General features: G+C 31.3%; 1 protein-coding gene across 3 annotated transcripts in view; it reads left to right on the top strand.

The window, feature by feature from the left end:
• Nucleotides 1–23,072, top strand: part of LOC127730081 (galactoside alpha-(1,2)-fucosyltransferase 2-like) — a 73,794-nt gene extending 50,722 nt beyond the window's left edge. Inside the window, exons 1-4 of one of the 3 annotated variants that reach the window (XM_052238132.1) lie at nt 8,441–9,256; nt 16,559–16,780; nt 19,591–19,626; nt 21,657–23,072. In XM_052238132.1, coding sequence (XP_052094092.1) covers nt 16,678–16,780; nt 19,591–19,626; nt 21,657–22,684 — 1,167 coding nt within the window. In that variant the 5' untranslated portion in view covers nt 8,441–9,256; nt 16,559–16,677 and the 3' untranslated portion in view covers nt 22,685–23,072. Of the gene's footprint in view, nt 1–8,440; nt 9,257–9,328; nt 9,339–16,558; nt 16,781–19,590; nt 19,627–21,656 lie in introns of those variants that run through there. The other 2 variants (XM_052238135.1, XM_052238133.1) reach the window with 2 other exon arrangements.
• The last annotated feature ends 2,928 nt before the right edge of the window (nt 23,073–26,000 follow it).

Below are 26,000 nucleotides of genomic sequence, written 5' to 3'. Positions count from 1 at the left end.
AACGTATGCAAACGTACAATTCATTTTTTCCCGATAGAATTTTTAACATTTAATTGGTTATATAAGAAAAGATTAATTGTCTTAACCGGGAAATGTGTTAGTCATTAAAACTTTGCAGTCGTGCTTTCTGACATAAAGTAGTCCTGTATTTATTCATTCCGCCCGTAAATATATAATGATAAGTAATATATCCCAAAGATGTTCTGAAATTTTCTTATACATTTTTTGTTTCTAATGTAAAATAATAGTTCTGATCCATATAAAATTTGTCAAGAAAAATATATTCTTAGTATCTAATTTACTTTAAATTTTTAAATATTATACAGATGACAGTTGCTTGGTGAAAGTTATTTACATTTCAATAAACGGATTATCTAAGCAGTCAACCGAAACGGGTTGTCATAAACTATCTAAATAATTACCCATGCAACGCTTATGATGTTTTATCTATGGACGTAAAATGAATAAAGTTCCATGTTTTATCTTATATAAGGATTTACCGGGTAAAATTATTACATTGACAAATAAAACATTATTTTTTCAAAAAAAATGCAACAAGAATAAAGAATATTTTAAGAATTTAGTTGACAGTTTATATTTACCATTAGGTACCTATAAAGACCGATTTCGATACCTCTCTTGATTTTTTTTTTATCATCAAGTTTTTTTTAGCAAGAACTAATACAAGAATAAATCATATAGAAAAATATCAAACAACGATTGATAAAATCTTGTGTACGGTTTATATTTCTGTTTCGTATCAGATTTTTTTTATAACACCAGCGTTACTTCTCATTTAAAAAACAGTGAGATGCTTACTTGCTTTTTCGAAATTGACCAAAAAGCTATAGAATAACGTAGCGAAATGACTACATACTTAAAGATTATACCTTTGTTTTTCCATTTTGAATTGTTTTACACTAGTCATTTTGGGGACCCTTATAGCTTGCTGTTCGGTGTGAGCCAAAGCTCCGTGTTGAGGCCGTATTTTTAATCTATAATTGTTTTATACTTTGTAACTTGGATGGAGATGATTATTTGGCACACATACCACATCTTCTTATTTATATTAACCGGGAGCAGTTTATAATATTTTCATTTCGATAAAAAGAAATATGCAATTCAGTAAATCAAATCGATTTGTACCATATTGTTACATTCAAAAGTCTTTAACTGAAGTAAATGACTGATAGAAATACATTATTTGTATTGCATCGCTCCTAAAATAATGTCCAGTGTCAAATATTACACATCGATGATCACTTAGATGTTCAACTGATTCAACCAAAAATTAAACTTAGGACTAGGATCAAATGCAATTCATTACGTTACAATTGTATCCAATATTAATATTGCTAATAACATTCAGTCGAGGAAAAGACACATGTGACATTGATATGCATTGGTTTGTTCTAGCCTGATACGGCGAGCGCGTGTCGACAAAAAAGGTCATGTTAACAAGAGAACAATTGTTGTGAATCAGAGCCAAATTGACCTTTGTTCCAACTTTACTCATAAATAATGCGTGCTTGTGGACAAAAGGTCACAGACGAAAGGTCACAATTCAGTTTCTGAGACTATTTTCTTTGAAAAAGAGAAAATACTTATTTAAAAAAATATATTTTGTATGTATCTTGAACTATTGTATATATAAACCAACTCTGTAAACAAATGTATTAAATGAACAAATAATTGTTTAGTAAACAGACTATCAAAGTGGATTGGTACCTAAACAGCTTCATGGTGCTAAGAAATATTATATCATTTGCATGATTAAAATTTAATAAATCTTCATTTACCAAGGCTAATGAACAATTTCATAAACTGTAAAAAGAATATATGTAATACAAAGTAATTTTTCAAGATATTTCTCTTACATACTTAAACAATTGTCACTTCCTGTCCTGTGACTTTTTGTCCTGTGACTTTTCAGTGTTCGCTTACTGTTAAGAATAGGACCTCTCTTACCCAGGACCTCCCTTACTAATGGAGAGAAAGCTGTCGGGACTACCAATCCTAAGTGTTAGAGAGAATAAAAAGTACATCAGTCATTCTCAATTTTATATGTTTTGCGTAAAACAAAACGGTTTTAAATGTTGAATTAAAGGAATGCTCGGATTTAAAAAAAAAAATCTTTTTCGTTTGCTTTTCGTTGAAATCATCCTGAATATTATGTAATATTGTACGCTGAACATTCAACGATCATGGCTAAGCATGTGTTCTTCAAAATGCAATCTGTAGAAGAAAAAACACGGTTTTAAATCATGTACATTGGAAATCAAGAATCGTGTGTCGTGTTCGACCTATAATCCTTTATTAAATAGTCGAAATTGACTATTAATATATAGTTTTGTTTTGCACCTACGTAACTCTATATATGCATGTTTTTGCCACTTTGCTTGGAAAAATTATCATATATCTTAATCTTAACGTTGTTGCTATTGTTGGCCAGGGACTTTCTATACTAATGAAAAAGTCCATGTGTGTGCTTGTCAGATAGAAATAGACAACGCTTATATTTAAGAATAAAAAAAGTGATGAAAAAGAAATATTACTATGCATTGGATGGATATTTAGACTAATTCACTAGCTGTGTTATACAGACGGAGAAATAACGCCACGTGTAGCCAGGATAAAAAAAAATGATGATTTTAATTATGCTAAAAATGATATATTATCCAATCAAAGGGGAAGCGATATGTCGGCTCCTGAATCCGCCACTGACCAAGCAAATTACGACATAATTAAACAATTAACAACCTTGTAAAAAAAATAATAGAAAAGCGTCTTTTTTATCCCTTATATTTTATGATATTTTGTGGACAATATAAATCTTAAATCAGTGTTTCAAAGTCATATCAGATAAAAAAAAATAATTGCAATTTCTGCCACAAAAAAAACGTATTTTAGAATCACGAAATAATTGAAATCGAATTTGGATTAGTTTTGTGCTCAATGGAATTTATTAAGACTTTAAAATATCTGTTCCTTTATATTCGCTATTTTGAGATCGAATTTAATGAGGTTCATATATAAGTATGTGCCAAAACAGAAAAAATACAGTTGCAAATCAACGGGTACGTCTAAACACTGCCCAGGACCTCCTGAGTGCACTCAGGACATACAAAGTGCACCCAGGACTCTTTTAAAGTCATCGTATATGCACACAGGAAAAATGTTTACATTCTTTTCACGTTGTCTATTTTAGTGGAAACTTTTGTAATATTTTGAAAACGAACTTAAATAGATATTCAATATTTTTATAAAATAATGAGGGCACGTGTCACTGATTCACAACTACTCAGCCGTGAATAATCCAATCAACAAAATTGATTGGATTATCCTAATTGCTTATGAATATTCAGATTCAATATTTTATTAATCTATCTTATGAATATTATGTTATTAAAACAGTGTTTTTTATTAAAATTTAATAATGCGAAATTTTAAAGTTTTTTCGAAATTGATTTATGTAATTAAATACTTTGTGTATTGACTTTAACGATAATGGAGAAAAAAACCTCAAAAGTCCCATTTAATGTATTTTTATACAGTTTATGTGTAATGAGTCAGCTAAATTGATTTTGTTATTATACGTTCTGCAGTTCTAAAGTAAAAGAAATAACAATTGATATTGTTTTATAGTTTGTCTATTATCAGTTCGTTTTTTTGTTTTTCTTCGTGATTTTTTTCTCCTTTCCAACATCAATTAAATAAACGAATATCATATTTTATTTAATATAAACATACAAAGTGTTTTTTGTTGTGTTTTGATAAGTCTAATATCTGGGTAGATTACGTGCTTTTATTGGTTTCTTTCTTTGGTTTGGCTTATGGGCAAGTTTTTGTTTTATCTTTATTTAACATCTGTGCATAAGGACTTATTCGTTGTAAGAACGGACTGAGTATCATTCAACAGTCTGCGAAATAGTCTTTCTCGCTGTTCTTGATTATGAGTCTTGCAAAAACAACATTAAATTGATATGAAATAACATGTTTTCTGTAAGACCAAAAAGTTCATAATTTCTCATGAGCTCGATTTAAAACCAAATCTTACTACCTGAAAATGTTAAGAAAAAAAAACCAAATATGATAAATGACGGGAGTTCAATGTACGCATTATTTTAGCCCGTTTGTGAAAGGGGGTCGGTCTTGATTGGGACAGAAAACTGACAGAAAAATGGAGTCAAATTCATTATTCAGAATTTATTTTCTCATTGAAATTCGTTCAGGCTTGTAATCATGGTAATACTGGAGAAGAACGATTTTAAGGAGAAACAAAACTTTACTGTTTGAGTTTGATTATTTGAAAATCGTATTTTGATAAGTACGGCAACAAATACAGATAAGAACGGGCTTCATTCAAAACCAAATATTGCCTTATTAAAATGTTGATGACAAATTCCTTCTTCAGATTTTATTTCCCTATTCAAACTCGTTTGAGGAATTTATTACTCACTCATCGGTACAGCGGATATAGCTTAATAGGTACTTCGAAGGGTGAAAAGCTATATACCGTACATTCATTTAACTACGCACCGTACAGAAGGATTTATGTGGTCAGCTATACACTGTACACAACGCTTCTTTTCGGAATAAAATATCGAAAAATAACATATGTATGAAAGATTTCAATGCCAATTATTGAAACAGCTATACTTATTACGTATACACAGTGCATGGCCTTCTATCAGAAAAAGAGTTGCAATATTGAATATAGAATCATATCGGATGAGACGAGCGCCAACTTCTTTGACAAGTATTTGCACATGTTTTAGTAAGCGTTCTTGTTTTAAGAAAATAATGAGACTTCTCTAATCATCAACCTACGACCAAATCATTTCTTAAAACAACAATTATGTTTAGATTGAGTACACATTGATATTATGTAAACAAAACAAAGACTTTCTTACCGTGTCAGAAGAAAAATCGATCAGGTTAGTACCTATATCCGCTGTACCGATGATACACGGTGTTACTGGACAAGAACGAGTGAAAAAAGCGACAGTGTCTTGTAAATATGTGGATACACTTTCAATAGTCACACACATATTTTATATACATTTATTTCGGGAATTATTTTTTAATTTATTATGCGCTCTATTGATGCCAGATTTTCCTTTTTTTACTATCAATGTTCAACCACACCTATATATGCATTCTTATATTATAGGACTTTCCTCGTAGATGAAACAGGGGTTTTATCCAAAAAGGACGTCACGTTTTGCAACCAATAAGATCTATATTATTTTTAACGTTTTCAAATGAAATTAATTGAATTGAAAATTTCCCGACTATAGACAAGACAAGACGTATACATGTACATATACAAAGACTTCGTTTGGATGTGACATGTCTTTAAAATTAATACAGTTGAAATAAGACTGAGAATGAAACTTTTTTCTGTTAACTATGTACCATAAATTTAGGTACATCTCTCTACGATTAATCAGTTCAGTTCAGTTCAGTTTCTTGTATATTCCTCCATTAATTGTGGAGCACTACCCATAGGGTATAATTGTAGCAACTATATACACCTTAGAACATAAGGAAACATTTAATTATGTACAGATGACTGAATTTAGGCAATAATAATTACTAAATAATTAATATTATAACTAATTCATAGGATTGTCATCATAAAATTTTAAAAATAATATTCATAATGTGCTGAAGTGTAAGAATAAGTTAAGTAAGAACTGGATATATTTACAAATAAGAATTTAGAATTTAAGTGGTCTTAAATTAAACTTTCTTATAATTGTTAGTTAAAGGTGCTATACGTACATCAGAATTTATAATGAGAAGGTTATTTTATAAGACTTATGTAAAAGGGTTGGGGTTTAGAACGATTCATCATATATACATGTTTTCCTTCACAGTTTAAAGTTACCTTATTTCGGATCTTATCATTATTCTTTAAAGGTAACTGGATATTTTAAAACTTTGCAAAAATTTTTATTTAATTTAGGTCCTAATACGTCATAAAATAGTAAGATGGTAAAGTAGGGAACTACTTTATTTTCAAAAAGTTTACTTATACTTTACTTGTGTTCAAGTTTTTTATCCTTTTTGTTCTCTGAGTATATGCATGGCTTGGGTGAAAGAAAAGCAATTGATCTATACTCATGCAAATAACCCTTTCAATTATGAATTCTTATAAACTGAACAAGTAATAGCTTTTCTAAAAAGCTAGCCGTCTCATAGCTGATGAAAGTGGAAAATGTTTTCTCTTTGTAGTTCAATTCGTTCAAAATTGTATGTAAATTGTAGTAGATAACAAAAATTATAAAAGGCTTATACCTTTTTTTAGATTTACCAATTTTTTATTTGGGGGGGGGGGGGGAAGTATTAAAACTGGAAATTGGGGGTAATGTCGTTTTATCGATTATTTTTTTTCAAACAGATATCGGAGTTGATCGTTGGCTTTTTCTTTGGTTGTTTGCTTGTTTTTTGTGTTAGAAAAGTATGGCCGCTTACACCTGAAAGTTTTTCGTTCATAATAGGCATCGAAAAGTGTAGAGACTAGAGAGTGAAACGTAGTAAAATTTAAACATATAAGAACACAATTAATATATTTCCAACGGTATCTCACATCTTTTCAAAAATGATCCTTAAAATGTAAAGCTTCACATATATGTATGGTTATTTTTGTTGTCGATGAAGATTTTGTCTATTCATTGTAGTTGGACTGCAATGTGGAATGCCCCACGCCTCTTTTTCTATATTTGAATAATGAGTATCCTTAACAATTAAATGTTTCTTTTTTCAGATTATTTGGTTTTATTGGACTTCTTGATTTTATTTTTTGATGAAAAATACTCAGAGTCGTGAGACGGGTAATTTGTTATATAAGACCTATTGTAAGCGCCTGAAAACAAAGTAGTTTCGCCGCCATTTTTTTTCAAATCATAATAGACGTCGTTGGTTATAAAGAAGGTGATAAGTTCTGCAAAGCTACTTTAAGTTCACTATGAGGCCATCAACATAAGAGAATCAACAAATTTGACCAAAACTTAATCAAGCATACAGCTTGATACTGTATCTTTTGTTATTGTTTTACTTGTACATATCTTCATATTTATTTACTATACCATTTAATGTTGGATGACGAATAAGGCCCTTATCATACTTACCCTTAAAAGCTTGACATACTGGATTGACATAATCTTTTGTGGGAGACCGTTCGTATGTTGACATATAAATGTCTTTTTGTTTTATGATCATAGTATATGTATGTTTATACTTGTTTTTACAATTCTTGTAGAAAACATACAATTAAGAATAATCTTTTAAAGTGCCAACAGTATTTTCGTCTTTTAAATTTATAATTTTCTTTTATTTCTCTTTCTCTCATTTAGCATGTCTAGTATAAATAGTCAATAAACCTCAAAACAAACATAAGAAGTTTGTTCCTGACCCTGCTCATAGTTCCAAGTAATATCTGAATTATTTTTTGCTATTAAGATTTTTTTTTGTAACAAAATAAATGTTCCGGCGTGACATTTGTTCCGCTGGAACTTATTTCATAGGAAATATGTTCCACCGGAATTTATATCACAGAACATTTTTACCCGGAATATATATTTTAAGAAAAATATATGTTCCAGCCCTGTAAAATTTGTTCCGGAACTAATTTTTTTACTAAATGTTAAATAAGTTCCGGGTGTTATAGATTTACATGATGCATTAACTTTATATCAAGCAAAACATTCTATAGTTGTACCTGACAAGTTTAATATTCAACATTGAAGTCTTTAAACAGCACGACAACGTTCAAAATAAGGTAAATCTTTGAGAAATTCAAATTAAGTCAGCATATATATTGTACGTAGATAATATGATTAAAAAACAAATGCACAACTATGATTAACAACTGCGATAAATATTTAAAACACAATATTTAATTTTTTGTCTCGCCTTGACGGAGTCAAAAAGCGAGACAAAGGTATGCTGTTTCCGGCGTCGGCGGCGGCGTCGTCGTCAACAATGTATTAGTTTGTGATTAGGTCTAGTTTATGGCGAACCACAAGTGGTAGGTCAATCATATTTGGTATGCAGTTGTATTAGCATTGGCACATCTCATTTCCATGGAGATTATTTGGCCCTGCCCCCTCAGTCATGGTCTATTGACTTTGAAACTTTTGCTTATTTTACATGTATTAGTTTGTGATTAGGTCAGTTTATGGGGAACCACTAGTAGTAGGTCAATGATATTTGGTATGCAGTTGTATAAGCATTGGCATATCTTATTTCCATGGAGATTATTTGGCTCCCTTAGTCATGGTCTATTGACTTTGAGAATTTTGCTAAGTTAACATGTATTAGTTTGTGATTAGGTCAGTTCAAGGGGAACCATTTAGGGTAGGCAAATGTTAATTGGTATTCAGTTGTATAAGCATTAGCACATCTCACTACCATGGAGAATATTTGGCCCCGCTCCCTCAGTCATTGTCTATCGACTTAGAAACTTTTGCTTAGTTTACATGTATTAGTTTGTGATTAGATCAGTTTAAGATGAACTGCTAATGTTAAGTAAACGATATTTGGTATGCAAATTTATTGGCATTTGCAAATATCGTTTCCATGGATATTATATAGCCTCACCCCCTCTTCATGGTATTGACTTTGAAACTTTTACATAGTTTATAAGTTAATGCTTGTGTTTAGGTTTGTTTAAAGGGAACGACTTATAATAATTCAATGGTATTTGGTATGCAGTTGTATTAGCTTTGGCACATCTCATTTACATGGAAATTGTTTAGCCATGTACCTCAGTCATGGTTCATTGACTTTGAATATTTGCATAACTTATGAAACATGTTAAAGTATTGCTATTTTAATTTCAACATTTGCATAATCAAAATTACAAAAGGATGAGACATATTTCTGTGATAACAGTTTATCTACAAATTCTGATATGAAGTAACATATGTTGAATTGCAATATTCATAAATAAATGATTGATCTATAAAAAATTTCTGACGGATTTTTCTTATTCTTCGCTTATCTGCCTCATTAAATTATTGTCATTTGGATATTTTTGTATGGATAATGTAATTAAACATTTTGCTATACTCCACAGAATCCATATTGGATGTTTACACCTTTTATTTATTACATTATCAATATAATACATGTTTTTATAATGTACTTGAATTATAACTTTAAGCTCACTGATAACAATGCTCAGTATAAAAGATAACTTGTATAACCAGTGGAACATATTTCACAGACAAGGAACTTATTTCACCAGGTAAGGAACAAATCTCACAAACCTGGAACTTATTTCACTAGGTAAGGAACAAATTTCACAAACCCAGAACTTATTTCACCAGGTAAATTGTGGAACTTATTTTATAGAGATGGAACAAATCATATAGAAATTATCTGTGAAAAAAGTTCTCCCAGAATATATTTCCTGTGATATTTGTTCCACTGGAACTTTTTTCACAGGAACTAATTTTGGCTCACATATTCACAACTATTCTATATATTATAGTTAGACTTGGGAGGATAAAAAACTTTAAAATGTTGTAATGACATGTCCATTGAAGAAGACCGTAGATTGAACTTTAGAAGTAAATTGTCACGTTTTGTTTGTTGCTTAATTGGGTTGCTGTCTAAATTAATTATGTATACTTCACATCTCCTTTAAAATCATTCATAGAAATTAAACATTGCTTAAAATATGTTAGCATACATCGTCTGAGAGTAGTTTTTTGCTCTTCTTATATTCCCTTTTAGATATATTTTTAGTCTTCTGTTCTTCAACCTCTGCTATATCTTGCTAGGAAGAGCTAGCTAGGTAGATCTAGACAACATCCAACTCAGCCAAACGATTTTGGGGTGTGTGTGGGGGCACTTATTATGTAATGAGTGGAAAGGATGAGTCGCTGGGATAGGTCACTATTTGAAGATTCATGAAATTGCATGAGGTCGAGAAATTTAGGTGAAATATAAGACAAGGTTGATGATTGAATCTGAAACTAATCAGATGTCGATATTTTTTTACAGATGCAATTAAAATCACCAGAGATTGTGTATATATGTCTCTAAAATCACTTTCGTAAATGTTTAAGATATTTGTCAAATCTATTTACTAGTATCTCCCCATGAAATAGCGTAACAATGATAGCTATGTGCAGGTATATATACTTATTGTAAAAAATATATGATAGGTAGGGTAACTGCATGTATGTTCTTTTATCATTCAATATATATAGTCAAATGCGTTTTGTTAAAATATACTTTTTCACTCATTTGGTCTTTTGGAAAATGTTGTTTGTGCTGTATTTAGACCCCTCTACCAAGGAATTTGTTTTGCATGCACACGTATAAAAATTGCGGTTTTTATCCAACGCAATCATAGGTTTGAATGTTGTTTTCAATTTAGACTTGTTTATATTTTTTCGTTTGGGCTTGTATTATATTTGCCTTCGGACTTATATGATCCGTTCATCCTATTTTGACTCTTTCAAAATTCAAGAGTCTATCCTAATTTGAGGTAAATTATATGGCCTTCCAAATACCGTTTCGATTCCTAACATCACTGAAGAGACATTAATTGTCGAAATCCGGATATGGTGTACAAATGTTTGCACCTCATATTTGCGGTATACCATCTTTTCCGCAAGTTTATTGTTTTCTGTTTGGTAATAAATTAATGATAAGATCTAATTGTTACATCTTGTGATCCGTTTATTTGTCAATCGCCAATGGCAGTCAGCAGGGTTTAAGCACATCAGTTGTTCGACCTGCTAGTCAAATGCGTTTTGTTAAAATATACTTTTTCACTCATTTTGTCTTTTGGAAAATGTTGTTTGTGCTGTATTTAGACCCCTCTACAAAGAAATTTGTTTTGCATGCACACGTATAAAAATTGCGGTTTTATACGTGTGCATGCAAAACAAATTTCTTTGTAGAGGGGTCTAAATATATATATATATATAAAGGGTGGGGTATTGGATGTCTCAGCTGCTCACCTCTGCCATAGAAAGGTCGAAGTGCCGCCGCCGCCGCCCCCGCCCCCTGAGATAAAAATTCTTGTGTAAATTAATATTAATCGAACAGAAATTATTTGATATCTCCGTTTTAAAATGTTTGTGTTGCCTTTAGATTATCTTACTGAGTAGGGGGCCTCGGTGGCCGAGTGGTCTAAGTAGTTACTACTGTAATAACTAGCCAGTCAACACTGAGGTTGTGAGTTCGAACCCCGCTCGTGCGGGTGCACTCGACTCCAATCTTAATTGACTAGGATTGTCAGTTTTCCTATCGAAGGTCGGTGGTTTTCTCCGGGCGCTCCGGCTTCCTCCACCAATAAAAACTGGCCGCCACGAAATAGCCCAAAAGCGGTGCTTAAAAGTGGCTTAAAAACACCAAAAATCAAATCAAATCAAATCTTACTGAGTATAAATAAATATAACCTAAGAAAAAGGCATTTTCCTAAAAGTTTTCTTATGTTTTCACGTATAAAATGTACGTAACATGAAATAATCACGTGTGTGTTTACAAATCTTCAGGAGATTTGGCTATTTATAGATAAGTGTTACCTGTGTACCGATATGCATGATTGGTAACCAGGCAAATCTATTTACTAAAATAAAGAGTTCAGATCCGACACTCTACGGGATTAAAAGACATTTACTAGGTTTGAATTGTCCCAACCAATGAACGAAATTTAATTATGACAGCGTCAGTAATATCTTCCAATTAGGTAGTAAGATAGCCTTCAGCCCGCAGACTGTCCATCGTTCAACTCTTAATACCGTCTCCGAGGAGACGGTAATAAAAAGTAATCAAACAGAACTCAAACTATAGGAGATGTGGAATAAACTTCAATTTGACAGCAACCAAACGACAAAAACGCCATAGGTAAATCAGATATGTCTTTGAGTAAAAGCCAATTTCTATTGTTTCACTGTTTTTATTTCAAATAGCGCAATTAAACAATCACTTTTTTCCAAATATATTTTTTCTAACAAAGCATCAAAGAAAAGATCAACAGCCCTTTTATCATTACTACTTAGCAACAAGGAAACATAATTTACCAGTTAAAGATTGGTTGGATCAATTTTCAAGGTGATCAGACATTACACAAGAAGAGCGCGTGCCCGTAAAAATGTTAACTTGTATTTGTAGTATTTGTATTTTTATCCATCTGATGAGTTAAGCCTCTTTCAACTGATTTTTATAGTTCGTTCTTATGTTGTAGTTACACCACTGTCCCAGGTTAGGGGGAGGGTTGGGATCCCGCTAACATGTTTAACTCCACATTCTGTATGTATGTGCCTGTCCCAAGTCAGGAACCTGTAATTCAGTGGTTGTCGTTTGTTTATGTGTTACATATTTGTTTTTTGTTCATTTTTTGTACATAAATTAGGCCGTTAGTTTTCTCGTTTGAATTGTTTTACATTGTCATTTCCGGGCCTTTTATAGCTGACTGTGCAGTATGGACTTTGCTCATTGTTGAAGGCCGTACGGTGACCTATAGTTGTTAATTTCTGTGTCATTTGGTCTCTTGTGGAGAGTTGTCTCATTGGCAATCATACCACATCTTCTTTTTTATGATAACTTTTAAATCTCTTAAGATTTTCGAACCAACTTTGAACATATTTTTTTACATTATAATAATCAATCTTAATTTACAATCTTGGTGCATATTTAACCTTTCCATTCATATCCTTAGTTCAGACGACATAGTACTATTGGCAGAAAGTGCTGATGATTTACAGAAACAGCTGGATTCTTTCAGTGAATACTGTAATATTTGGAAGCTTAAAGTTAACTAAAGTGATGATTTTTTGTAGAGGCAGAATGCCGTCAAATTTACATTTTTATATAGCTATAGACGGCACTGACATTGAAAATATTAAAAGAATTTAACTATTTGGGCATATTATTATCTAGAACTGGTAATACTAAAATAGCACAGAAACACCTAGCAGAAAAAGCCACACAAGCTATGTTTAAGGTGTTGAAATCAGGCCGCATACATAATCTTTCCACTCAGTGTCACTTAGATCTTTTCTATAAAGTTATGAAACCCATACTTTTGTATGGATGTGAAATTTGGGGGCATGGTGATGTTGAAATTATAGAAAGAATCCATCAGAAATTCTGTAAACTTCTTTTGAAACTGAAAATTCCACACCTAGCTATATGGTATACGGAGAACTTGGTAGATATCCTTTAAATTAAAAATAGTATCTTATTGGTGTAAATTAGTATCTGCTAAAGAGACTAAGTTATCTTCTATCGCATATACACTATTAAAAACACTATTTACTGTTAATAATGTATGTACATTTTTTGTGAGTGAAGATAAAAATATATTGGATGAATGTGGTTTTTCAAATATTTGGATTTCTCAATGTTTTGGTAATGATATATGATTAAAAAATGCACTAAAGTTGCGATTACAAGACCAATACAAACAGTTGTGGAATACACAATTTCAAGAGTCTACATAATCAGTAAATTATAGAATTTTTAAGTTAGAATTAAATTTTGAAAAAAAATATTTTGATATGTTGGATATGCACGAAAGTATTATTTTATGTAGATATAGAAACACAAACTACAGACTCTCAATAGAGACAGGGAGGTGGAATAATGTTAATAGAAATGAGAGAAAATGTCATCTTTGTAATATTGGTAGCATTGGAGACGAATTTCATTATCTGCTAGAATGTCCATTTTTTAACGACAGTAGAAAATTATACCTTGATAAGTACTATTTGGCTTATGTTAATACACTAAAGTTTAGAAAATTGATGAGCAAATTAAACAAAAATATAGAGCTAAAAAGATTATGTAAGTTTATAAAGTGTATAAATAAACATGTGGGTCTTCCTAGCTAAAATGTATATTATTTGGAAACCACTGTATTGTATATATGTTTTGTAAATAGATGCATATTCATGTACATATTTTGCACTCTCTCTGTACCTATGTATCTGCAATGGTTATGGGAATAAAGATATTGGTATTAGTTTATATGAACTCGTCAAGCTTCGGTGGATTCAATCAACACTATGATAACTGGACACATTATACAAAAGTCGGCGCGTGCCATGTAAAATGTTTATAACTCTTTCATTTCTAAATACATTTACACCAAAATTTAAATATATGCTCTTTATTTACAACATTATCATACTGAATGACCTAGGTACTTATATGACTGTTCCATCATGGGCTTAGTGCAGTTTTCAGAGCTTAGTGCACCAAGGCGGCCTAGGTGGTGTTTAGACGTACCGGGTAAATCAGTCTTCAACAAGAAACAGGGGCGTGTTTTTTTGTTCTTCGGTAGTGAGCCAGAAGAGGTCCATTTCTGTTTTTTTGCATAGGGAAGATCTTCTGGCCCTCTTCCACCTCTTCGTTTTTGATAGGTAGTTTAGACGGCAGAGGCACATAACAATCTAATTAAAATATAGATCTCGGATTTCGTTATACTACGTTATACTACATACCTCGTATGTAGTATAACTTAGTATAACGAAATCCGAGATCTATATTTTAATTAGATTGAGGCACATAACAAACATGGCGTCGTTTAGTCTAAATGACATTAATAAATTTATGAATGCAGATATATTGGAATGTGAGCTGTGTTATTAACGTTTTTATGGTATGACAGTCTTAATAGGACATCCCTGTATGACGATAAGCTGGATAAATATAAGAACTACACGGACAATAAAAGTTAAGGGACGACTATTTGATATTCTAGGGAAGGGATTTTGATTGATTGGTGTTTAACGCTACTTTCAACACTAAGTTGGGCTATTCCGTGGTGGTCAGTTTAAATTTATAGAGGGCATTATTAACATTTTTAATCTGTCGCTTATTATGCATATTTTTCAGCTCTTAATTACCAGCCCACCCCACTAAATGAATGAATATCAAATGGATTTTCTTCTTATTTAACACAAGTTTAATTGGTTGATTGTTTGTTGCTAATTATTAAGGCCCAGTGACAAATATGTCATGCATGTTCAGGACTCGGTTCAAAACACGAGTTTAAAAGTCAGGTAAATAAATAAAAACGAAGAAATGTATGATTGCTAATGAGGCAACTATCCACCGGAGTTCAAATATGAAGTGGATGTAAGCAATTATAGACAACCGTAATTAAGGCCTTCAACAATGACAAAACCCGATACTGTCAAAAGGCCCGACGTGAAAAGTGTGAGAAACAATTCAAACGAGAAAACTTATATTGTAATTTTTTTATAATTAAAATGTATCATCCACATGAAGGGGCGTAACTCCTAATATCATTCTGACACACTAAACGGATCTTAACCCGATCTGAAAATTTTGAACATTACTTTTTATGTTTGGTCTGAATTCGTCTAAAACCGTCTTAACATATCTTGTTTAACAGCTAGAGCCTTCTGTCTTGTTTATCTTGACATGAATGAACGGACTGAACACGACATATCTGAACAGCGTCTGAAAGTCTTAAAAAGTCTTAACGTTTTTCCCTAGCGGTAAATTCAGATGATTCAGACTTGATCAGACCAAAATGACCGTTTCAGACTGAAATCTTGCTACTAGTGATGTATAACTACCTAAACACATGAAGAGCTAAATGACCTAAAGGACCCAAAATAAAAGCCAAATTCATCTGAGTTCAACTATGCCTGAGGATGTTACAAATACGCTCATAATATATAATTCATGTTGTAACACATCAGGATATTTATTTAAGTAGATCAAAATTTCGGAGACTGTGTTTTTTTTTTTTTTTTTTTTTTTTTTTTTTGGGGGGGGGGGCTTTTTCTTCATTAACATGAATCAGTACAATGTTCAAACAAGTAGTTTTTGAACATATATAAACTGAATAATCTAAAATGATATAAAGAAATAAACAACATGCCTCAGATAGTTATAGGAAGGTGTCACTTGTATGATATTGTAAATACTGGCATCTGAGAAGAGTTCAATTTTTGATTTTACGTTTGTGTATTTCAGAATTTTTTTGCCGCGTGAGCATAAAGTATTTTACATGTAAGCTATTCCATATATAGCTACTAATAGTTAAATGTGCATAGTATAGAATATGAAATTACTATGCAGAAATAGGATTATACAGATTTGTTAGGATTGTGTCGATTAACGATAAATTTTGTTTTGTGAAATAGTATCTCCATGATACCGACCTACTGCTGTGAATACATTTCATGGATAAATATGCACAACATGTTGTGATCATTCAATAAGTGTCGTTTTGGTAATCAAAAATGGTAACAATGGTTGACATATGTTCAGCCTAAATATTCGTAATATGTTTCGAAAATGTGCAGCTTCTCGAATAAACCTGTGGCATTTTTGAGTAAATGCAAAGAGTGTCGGTTCGGAGTCCCAATAATTTGTCCGGGATTGGTGACATGTCTTCTTAGCCAATGATATTGTAAACTGAATTATAGCACGAGTCATTTTAAATACAAAACTAACCACTTTTCCATCACAAATGATAGACACGAGATGCTGTACCATTCTGTTACAAATCTTACACGAATATCAAAATAAGTAATCATATATTTTTCAGATTGTACAGTTTTAGGCGTCATATACATTTTGATTGTGAGTGGTATCCAACTCTGTACGCAATCGCCGGTTTCATTGATCTTGGCAACAGGGAACAGTTCATCCATAGTGAAATACATAATGCACGAGGACAAAGAGACAATGTCTTCTAAAAGACACAAAATACCATCTGAAAAAGGAGGACCTTCTACTAGTCGTAAAAACTACATTTCGACAAACTATGGTGCGTTATGTCCTGTTTTCAAGGCTGGCTTTGGAAATAATATGTTTCAATTTGCCTTTACGTTGGGAATAACAAAAGCGAAAAATATGACTATCCTTGTAAATAAAAATGCAAGAGTAAACAAAGTTTTCAAGCTGTTTGTTAAAGTTAAGAAAGATACAAGCGTTTGCAATAGTTTTAAAGTGAGAAACGAAAAGTCATATGCTAAGATTCAGCATCTTACGAAAGCAGATTGATAAATGTGTCTTGTCTAACCCTAATACATCCGCTAATACAAAAATTGACGAAATATGAAAGATGATGTTGATATTCTAGAACGAAGGCTAAACGAGACATTTACTGGTAGAGAGATCACAGACATTCAAAAAATATATCACACATTACAACATTGAAAAATACAATACAACATTATACAACACTGAAAACTAAAGCAAACACAACACATACCCCTTCGAACAAAACTATGGTTTCAGGAGCTCTTGAAAGGTAAGCAGATCCTGCTCCACTAGTGGCACGCGTCGTATTGTTCATGCTGAGTACAAATTCGGTGATGAGTCTTATTTAGTGATGTCACAATATAGGAAAAGAGGTCGGGTTTGTGGTAACGACAATTGGAATATATCCGTGGTCATCTGACACAGATATTTCATAACGGTCAACCAACTCGTGATGACGTCTGTAAAACTTTCGAAGGGATAACTTCATTTTTACCAATATAACTTAGTTCAATCGCTTCCTGGTAAGCACAGGCAATGCCTATACAAATCCCTTCCCATACAAGATGGATTGAATAATCTGATAGCATATAATATATTTCTGATAATTCAAAGATCATTCATTATTGCAATCCCCCCACTTCTTGAAACATTTTATTGGGTATGCATATATAATAAATAATTATCAGTGAACCCTTACAAGTTCACAACTTGAGATAATAATGTCAGATTTTATACCACATTAAGTAATGTTAAAGAATAAAATAAAATCTTTTAGTGATATTTACTCAAATTCACTAACTCACTGCAACAAAGTTGTTCTATTAATATAAATGATAAGAATTATTGCCCCTTATTTTGCAAAACATAGTAATTAAGTATACCATCTTTTTACAAAGTCAATTAATTTCTTGATTTTTTTTTATAACATAAGTATTAATAGAAAATATGAAATAAAATAATAATAGATATATTTGCAAGAAGATTCTGTCAGAATTAATTATTGTTATTTTGTGTTAAATATTAGATTTGTCTTTAATTAAGACTACAGAGTGGTACACTGTGGTTATGGGCTAATTTTTCTTGAAGATATTGTTGGACATATGTAAATATCTCTCCATCTAAGAAATCTGAAGAGGTATATCACATACATGGTCTTATCTGGTAAATAAAGAGAAAATAGTCTCATTATAAAGGATCAACAATTAAAAAAAATTAAGAGTCTAAAAAAAATGTCTGTTTGAACTAAATTATATGGCCCCTCCTAGAAATAAAAATGGCTGATCAAGATTTTCCTCAATATTCATGATATTTTGCAATATGACTTCCATTATTGTGTAAAAGCTTAGAAATACCCAAATCAATGACAATAAGAAAATAGTTATTGCAAATATGTTACAAAATACTTTTGACTATTTATGACAGGAATACAAATGTATAATAATATTACATACAGCGTTTTATGACAAATAGTGTTCGAAATATCCAAGTAAAGTTTAATTATCACAGTAAACGTATGCTATGTGTAATAAAAATATGTCACTACAAATATCATTTTCATTACACATCAATTGCTTCAAACCTATTTTTATACCAAATCTCTTATTCGCTGCAATAACACAATACATGGTTGACACATACCTTATATATTAAAATATTAGTCCGCAATTTTATTAATTTCCAATTTTATTAGGTTTTTGAAGTTGTCGTAGCTTCATCTTTTAAACTTTATTATTGTATTTTGACATGTTTGTTTTTTCTTAACATAAAAGAGTCTGATAAAACAAAATAGTAAGTATAAGTGCAACAATGAATTACTAGGTCGGAGGGTATCATCAGTTCATTAGTCAGTGCTTCGGTACTGATATGATTTAAAACATACCTTTCTTAAATTCTCCGTTGATTAATTTTAAACTATTAATAAACACAAAGTTCAAACTTTCTTTGGCAAAGTTGATTTTACATAGATTTGGGCATTTTTTTGAAGTCCCTTTTTGTCATTTAGCTCCTCACGTATTCATATACTTACACATCCTTTACCATAAAAATTTTGAGATTGCACGTTCCTGGTGAAGGTACTGTAAACCAACTAATTTTCGCGAGCGATTTATTTTTGCGACTTTCGCGAGTAGAAAAATAACGCGAATATAAATCGTCGCGAATATGTAAAGCTTTGATCTTTCCTTATTTAACTACATCAAGTAAATTAGAAAATCGCGAAATTAAATCGCCGCGAAGTGGACTAGAAAGGACTTAACGCGAAACAAAGTATCCGCGAAAATAAGTTGGTTTACAGAAAATCCTGAAAAATTCGGTTGAAGACATACCTTCGAAAGTTTAACGGACGCCATCTTGTGATGGTTGACTGTTATGGAACTTTGTGACACAAATGACTACGGATATGTTCATATGGTCGTAACCACAATACGGTCCTATTTTCTAGCGTCGAGACTTATCACCGAATTATCATTTAAATGATATAAAGAAATATACAACATGCCTCAGATATGTATGGGAAGGTGCCAGTTATATGATATTGTTAATACTGGCATTTGAGAAGAGTTTAATTTTTGGATTTTCGTTTGTGTATTTCAGATTTGTTTTGCTTCGTGAGAATGAAGCATTTTACATGTAAGTTATTCTATATATAGCTACTAATAGTTAAATGTGCTTCGACAGGTAGTAGGTATTCCTATGGGCACTAAATGCGCCCCTTTAATAGCAGATTTATTCCTGTATTGCTATGAATCTCAGTTTATGACCAAACTCGGTAAAGACACGTCATTGTTACATTTGGTTGATACATTCAACAATACCTACCGTTATCTTGATGATATTTTTTCGTTAAATAATCCAGAGATCTCTTAATATACTGCCGAAATTTACCCAAAGGAACTTACTTTAACTTAATCTAACATAAACAGCAGTAGTTGTCCTTATCTAGATTTAGACATTTCAATTTCTAAAGGGAAACTCCATACTGAAATTTACGACAAAAGAGACGATTTTTCATTTCCAATTGTTAATTTTCCTTTTTTAGACGGCGATGTTCCTTTGGCTCCATCATACGGTGTATATATATCCCAACTCGTTCGTTATGCCCGTGTGTGTAGTGATGTCATAGATTTCAATGAACGTAATCAATGCATCACAGGTAAATTATCAAGTCAGGGATTTTGTAATGTGTAATGTGCTGCTTCTCCGTTCAACCTGTGGCATTTTTGAGTAAATGCAAAGAGTGAAGGCTCGGAGTTTGAATAATTTGTCAGGTATGGGTGACACGTCTTCTTGTGGAATGTTACGTGTGCGTGTATGCGATGGTGAAGGTGCGGGTGTGGGTGTGTCAAAAATAATCTAAGCCAATGACATTGTAAACTGCATCATAGCACGAGTCATTTAAAATACAAAAGTAACCTCTTTTATGGCAAGCCGTTTTTATATTATTCAATTTCAAGATACCTTAGAAAATAAATAAGATATTTGATAAAGTATATAAGGTATCTTGTATTCTATATGAGATATCTTATTTAACTTGAAGTTAATAAAATATCTAATATTCTTTATAAGATATTTTATCAACCTTATAAGATATCTATTTAACTTAAAAAGATATCTTTTAAACTAAATAAGATATCTTATTTAATTAAACAGATATCTTTTCAGCTAAATAAGATATCTTATATCTTTTTAAAGATATCTTTTAAACAAATACGTTATAAGATATCTTGTACAGTTTATACGATATCTTTAAAAGTTTACAAGAAATTTTATTTACTTAATAAGATATCTTATAAGCAATACGAGATATCTTATATAATTGATTTATAAGATATCTTATTTGGTTAATAAGATATCTTTTCAAAACATAAGATATATTTTTTAGTGTTAAATATATCTTCTTTAGTTATAAAGATATCTTATTTAGCTTTAAGATATCAATATTAGTTTAATAAGATATCTTTTAAGTTTATAAGATATCTTATTTGATAAAAAAGATATCTGATTTCATTAATAAGATATCTAATTTTATATATAAGATATCTTATTTCATATATAAGATATCTTATTTTATATAAAAGATATCTTATTTCATATATAAGATATCTTATTAAGTATGTAAGATATTTTTTTAACTTCAAAAAAATAAGATATCTTGTTTAGAATACAAACTATCTTATGTACTTATCTTATTTAGTTTATTAGATATCTTATTTAATCAAAAAGATATCTTGTTTATGTTATATATATAGTAAGTTGATAAGATTTCTTTAAAAGAAAAAAATATATATCAGATATCTTATATGGTTTATTAGATATCTTTATAATCTAATGAGCTATCTTATAACCTAAAAAAGATATATCATTAGCTAAATGAAATATCTTATTAACTTAATAAGATATCTTTTAGACTGTTGAATAAGCTATCTTATTCAATATATAAGATATCTTATTCGATTTATAAAATATCGTATTTAATTTATAAGATATCTCAACTACTTAGTAAGATATCTTATTTATTTGTAAAGATATCTTGAAAATGGAATAAATATAAAAACGGCTTGCCATACACTTTTCCATCACAAATGAAAGACACGAGATTATGTACAATTATGTTACAAATCTTACACGAATGTCAAAATAAGTAATCATATATTTTTCAGGTTGTATAGTTTTAGGCGTCATATACATTTTGATTGTGAGTGGTATACAACTTTGTAGGCAATTCCCGGTTTCATTGATCATGGCAACAGGGAACAGTTCGTTTATAGTGAAATACATAATGCACGAGGACAAAGAAACAATGTCTTATAAAAGACACAAAACACCATCTAAAAAAGGAGGACCTTTTACAAGTCGTAAAAACTACATTTCGTCAAACTATGGTATGTTATGTCCTGTTTTCCATTCTGGCTTGGGAAATAATATCTTTCAATTTGCTTCTACGTTCGGAATAGCAAAGTCTAAAAATATGACTATCCTTGTAAATAAAAATGCAAGAATAAACAAAGTTTTCAAGCTATCTGTTAAAGTGAGGAACGATACAAGCGTTTGCAATAGTTTCAAAAGGAGAAACGAAAAACTGTCAGCTTCATACGATGACAAACTTATAAATTTTAGTCCAAAAGAAAGTTTCAAATTACAGAATTATTTACAATCATGGAAATATTTCTTTCCTTTAAGAAAGGAACTGAAAGAGCAACTCACGTTTCGTGTAGAAATTATGAATATTGTTAAGAAAAATATAGTCAAAATTCTCCATAAATTCAACAATGTACCAAGCTATAAAATAACATTAGTAGGTGTACATATACGAAGAGGTGACATGGTTAACAATAAACAAGGGTATAATGTTGCTTCACCGGAATATCTGATAAGAGCTGTCAATTATTTCAAGGAAAGATATCAAAATATTATATTTATAGTTGCATCTAATGGCATGCCTTGGGCTAAAAAATATATGCCTTCTGATATATCTGTAGAATTTATACAAAACAGTGATGTGGTTGACATGGCAACATTAGCATCTTGCAACCATACGATTATAACAATTGGGTCCTTCGGTTGGTGGTCTGGATGGTTAGCTGGTGGAGAAGTGACATACTTCAAATGGCCAGCTAAATCAGGATCAGGATTTGAGAAAAGAATTAATTACACTGATTATTTCTATCCAGGATGGATAGGGTTGTAACATGTGTCTATTAACTAAAGTATGTGTGTTGTTTTTCTAATAACACAATAGGGTACACGAAATGAAACTCATCTAGACAACTAACGATTGCTTCCACCAAGCGTTAAAAGGAGCCTTATTAAAGATATTAAAAAGGAAGCGTTATACATGTTTTTTTTTATTATTTATTGTACCAATTCTAAATTTCATTTAATGACGATATCTACACGGTTTTGATTCGCTATAAATTGTCTATCAATTAAACTTGTTTTATGAAGACAAAAATGCAGCCAATATAAAGAGGACACGCTTTAATACTGGCTGATAACAATCGACAATTGTATTCACATTCTGTATAAGATCTCTTATTAAAAGTTACACTTTTAAATACAACGTATTAAAATAGCTATTTACTATGATTTATTTTACTCTAGTAAATTTGTTGGTCTTTAGACAACTTAAAATCATTGTGTAATGAGTTGCCCAGGTTAAATTTAAATATTTATTAACATGAAATATTTATTTTAAACATTACAAAGATGGGGAAAAAGTACCAACCGGCAATAAGAAAAATCAACAAGAGAAAGAAAAAAAAACATTATCATGGCAAATAATAAAAACGACGACAGGGAAGCAAGCCCACAAACCACTTCACGGAAAACTATTGATAATGCAACACGAACAGGAGGTGAACTCGGTTACTCTGGAATGGTTGTTGATTCTTCTGTAAACAATAAACATGTAAATTTAATTAACGTATTTGATCGTTATTAAAAGCAAATTATTGCTTTGCAAAATACAGGCGTTTGTGGCGCTTTTTTGATGGTGTTCATTTTGATCATTTCCTTTTACTGGATATAGTATTAAGTAGAACACATACACTTGATGCATATTTGCAAGGTTATTTTGGCATTTTGTTTTCTTAATTCAAGAGATTTCCTGCTTCTTTGCTTGTCACGAGTATAGCCGTCTGATATTCAGGAGTATCAATGTCGCCACTGTTCTATATGTATTGGAAGTTTTCACTTACCCTCGTTTACTGATTTGCTTTTTTTCTTTTTTCGTTATCCGTCTTTTTCCTTTGGCTTTATTTAAGCTCTGAAATAAAATAATGATATACTTTGAGTACATCGTCATGTAATGGTATGATACTTTCAGGATAAGAATATTCAAAAACATTCGATAATTGTCCCAATAAAACGTAATGATTTACCACAGCACATGGAATAATAGTCACGGTTGTTCAATCCTTAATAGAATAGGTTTATTTTCTATATATATTTCTTGGGAAAATATTAAGTTTATCATAAAATTTTAATCACAAATGAAGATAAGAGTTTTACAAAGAAATGTCAGCAAATCGAATCAGATACGATATTAGAATGTCGTGATTGTATCTGGTTTTAATCTATGTAATAAAAAGGTACTAGATTTTTATGTATTATACCTACACGAGATGTGGGATATCTACATATGCAAATGAGACACAAAACACCAAATGACACCCAAAGGTCTGGTTTATCGACACTGTAATGATCTTTTGTATAAAAATATGGAGATGAGGTATAATTGTTTCAATTACAGCTGTTATGACGTGAGGCTTGTCGTGAGCTATTGGTTAATTTAAAATTTCATTTTGTTTATAAGTACTCCATATTGTGTTCTACTTTATATCTGGTGAATAGCCAGTAACATTGTTTTTTAATTTGATGATTGCTAATTTTTATTTACTTGTTATTTACATGACAATACATCAATTAGTGAAAATAACAGTTCATTCGGAAGATAATATTAACAAAACAAGTGATATTTTTTATTTATCTCCCTTTGAACAGTTACTTGGGCAAATACTGTAAACCAATTTATTTTTGCGGATACTTTATTTCGCATTAAGCAATTTTCAGTCGACTTCGCGGCGATTTATTTTCGCGGTTTTCTCATTTTTTTTATGTAATTATATGAGAGAAGACCCAAGTGCTATATATTCGCGACGATTTATTTTCGCGTTATTTTTTCACTCGCGAAAGTCGCGAAAATTTGTTGGTTTACAATATTGTTATAGGTTGGCGCCTATTAAAACGTTTAAACCCGCTGCATTTGTTTGCACCTGTCCAACAATTCAAACGAGAAAACTCACGGCCTGATTTATGTACAAACCAATGAACGAAAAACAAATATGATATACAGCAAAAAAACGACAACCACTGAAGTACAGGCCCTTGGCATGGGACAGGCCAATACAGAATATGGCGGGGTTGAACATGTTTGCGGGAGCATTTATAGATGCATTTATTGATGGCGTCAAAAATGAATGAAAAGTCAAGAGCGGGATTGAAACTACGATGAATGGAGGATATCCCTGGTCAATTGTGATTGACAGTTATACGCTCACCTATCGATCTACAATGTATTGACGGCGATATAAAATCTTTTAAGGTGATGAATTTTATCATTAGACATCATTGGTTCAGTTGATTCCTTGTACATATCAACCCTTTCTCAAGGCAACACATGTTCACTTATATCGTATCAACTTTTATACACTATAAACAGGTGCTGCTTGAATGTTGCTATAAATATATGTATTGTTTTAGGTAGGGTGAAGGTTTGCGCCTATTAAAACGTTTAAACCCGCAGCGCTGCATTTGTTTGCATTTGTCCTAAGTCAGAATGTTCAGTGGTTTGTTGATGTGATTCACAAGTGTTTCTCGTTTTTTATATAGATTAGACCGTTGGTTTTCCTGTTTGAATGGTTTTACAATTTTCATTTTTGGGGACCTTTATAGCTTGCTGTTCGGTGTGAGCCAAGGCTCCGTGTTGAAGGCCGTACTTTGACCTATAATGGTTTACTTTTACAAATTGTGACTTGGATGGAGAGTTGTCTCATTGGCACTCATACCACATCTTCTTATATCTATATATGGAATGTGGCTTGATACATGTATGTATATTATAATTTGTCCCAGATGTAACCAGCCAGACGTACACATGTATAAAATGTAGAATCATTACTAAAGTAATACACATTTATACTTTTAATTGGAAAAGAGCGTACATCCTTTTTGTGGTAAAGAAAGACTACATGTGGCTGAACATGATATACAGCAAAGATCGATGCTTATGTAGAGAAGTTACATGGTCATTGTGAAAAAGTATATATTGCAAACATTATTAAATTTAGTAGGAATAATTTTGTCAGTAGGTGTTTATCTTGCGTGAAGTCCAGGAATTATTTTGTTATTGATAAAAGCCGAAAAAAAATTGTTAGTCCCAAGAAAAAAAACATGCTTAGGGTTTGTTTGTGGAAATGTAGAGGATCACAGGTGCTTGGGGTCAT

Source organism: Mytilus californianus, unplaced genomic scaffold (genome assembly GCF_021869535.1).
Source record: "Mytilus californianus isolate M0D057914Y unplaced genomic scaffold, xbMytCali1.0.p SCAF_2, whole genome shotgun sequence".
Lineage (NCBI taxonomy): Eukaryota > Metazoa > Mollusca > Bivalvia > Mytilida > Mytilidae > Mytilus > Mytilus californianus.
The sequence above is the reverse complement of the archived record's forward strand: the minus strand, read 5'-3'. Positions and strand labels throughout refer to the sequence as shown.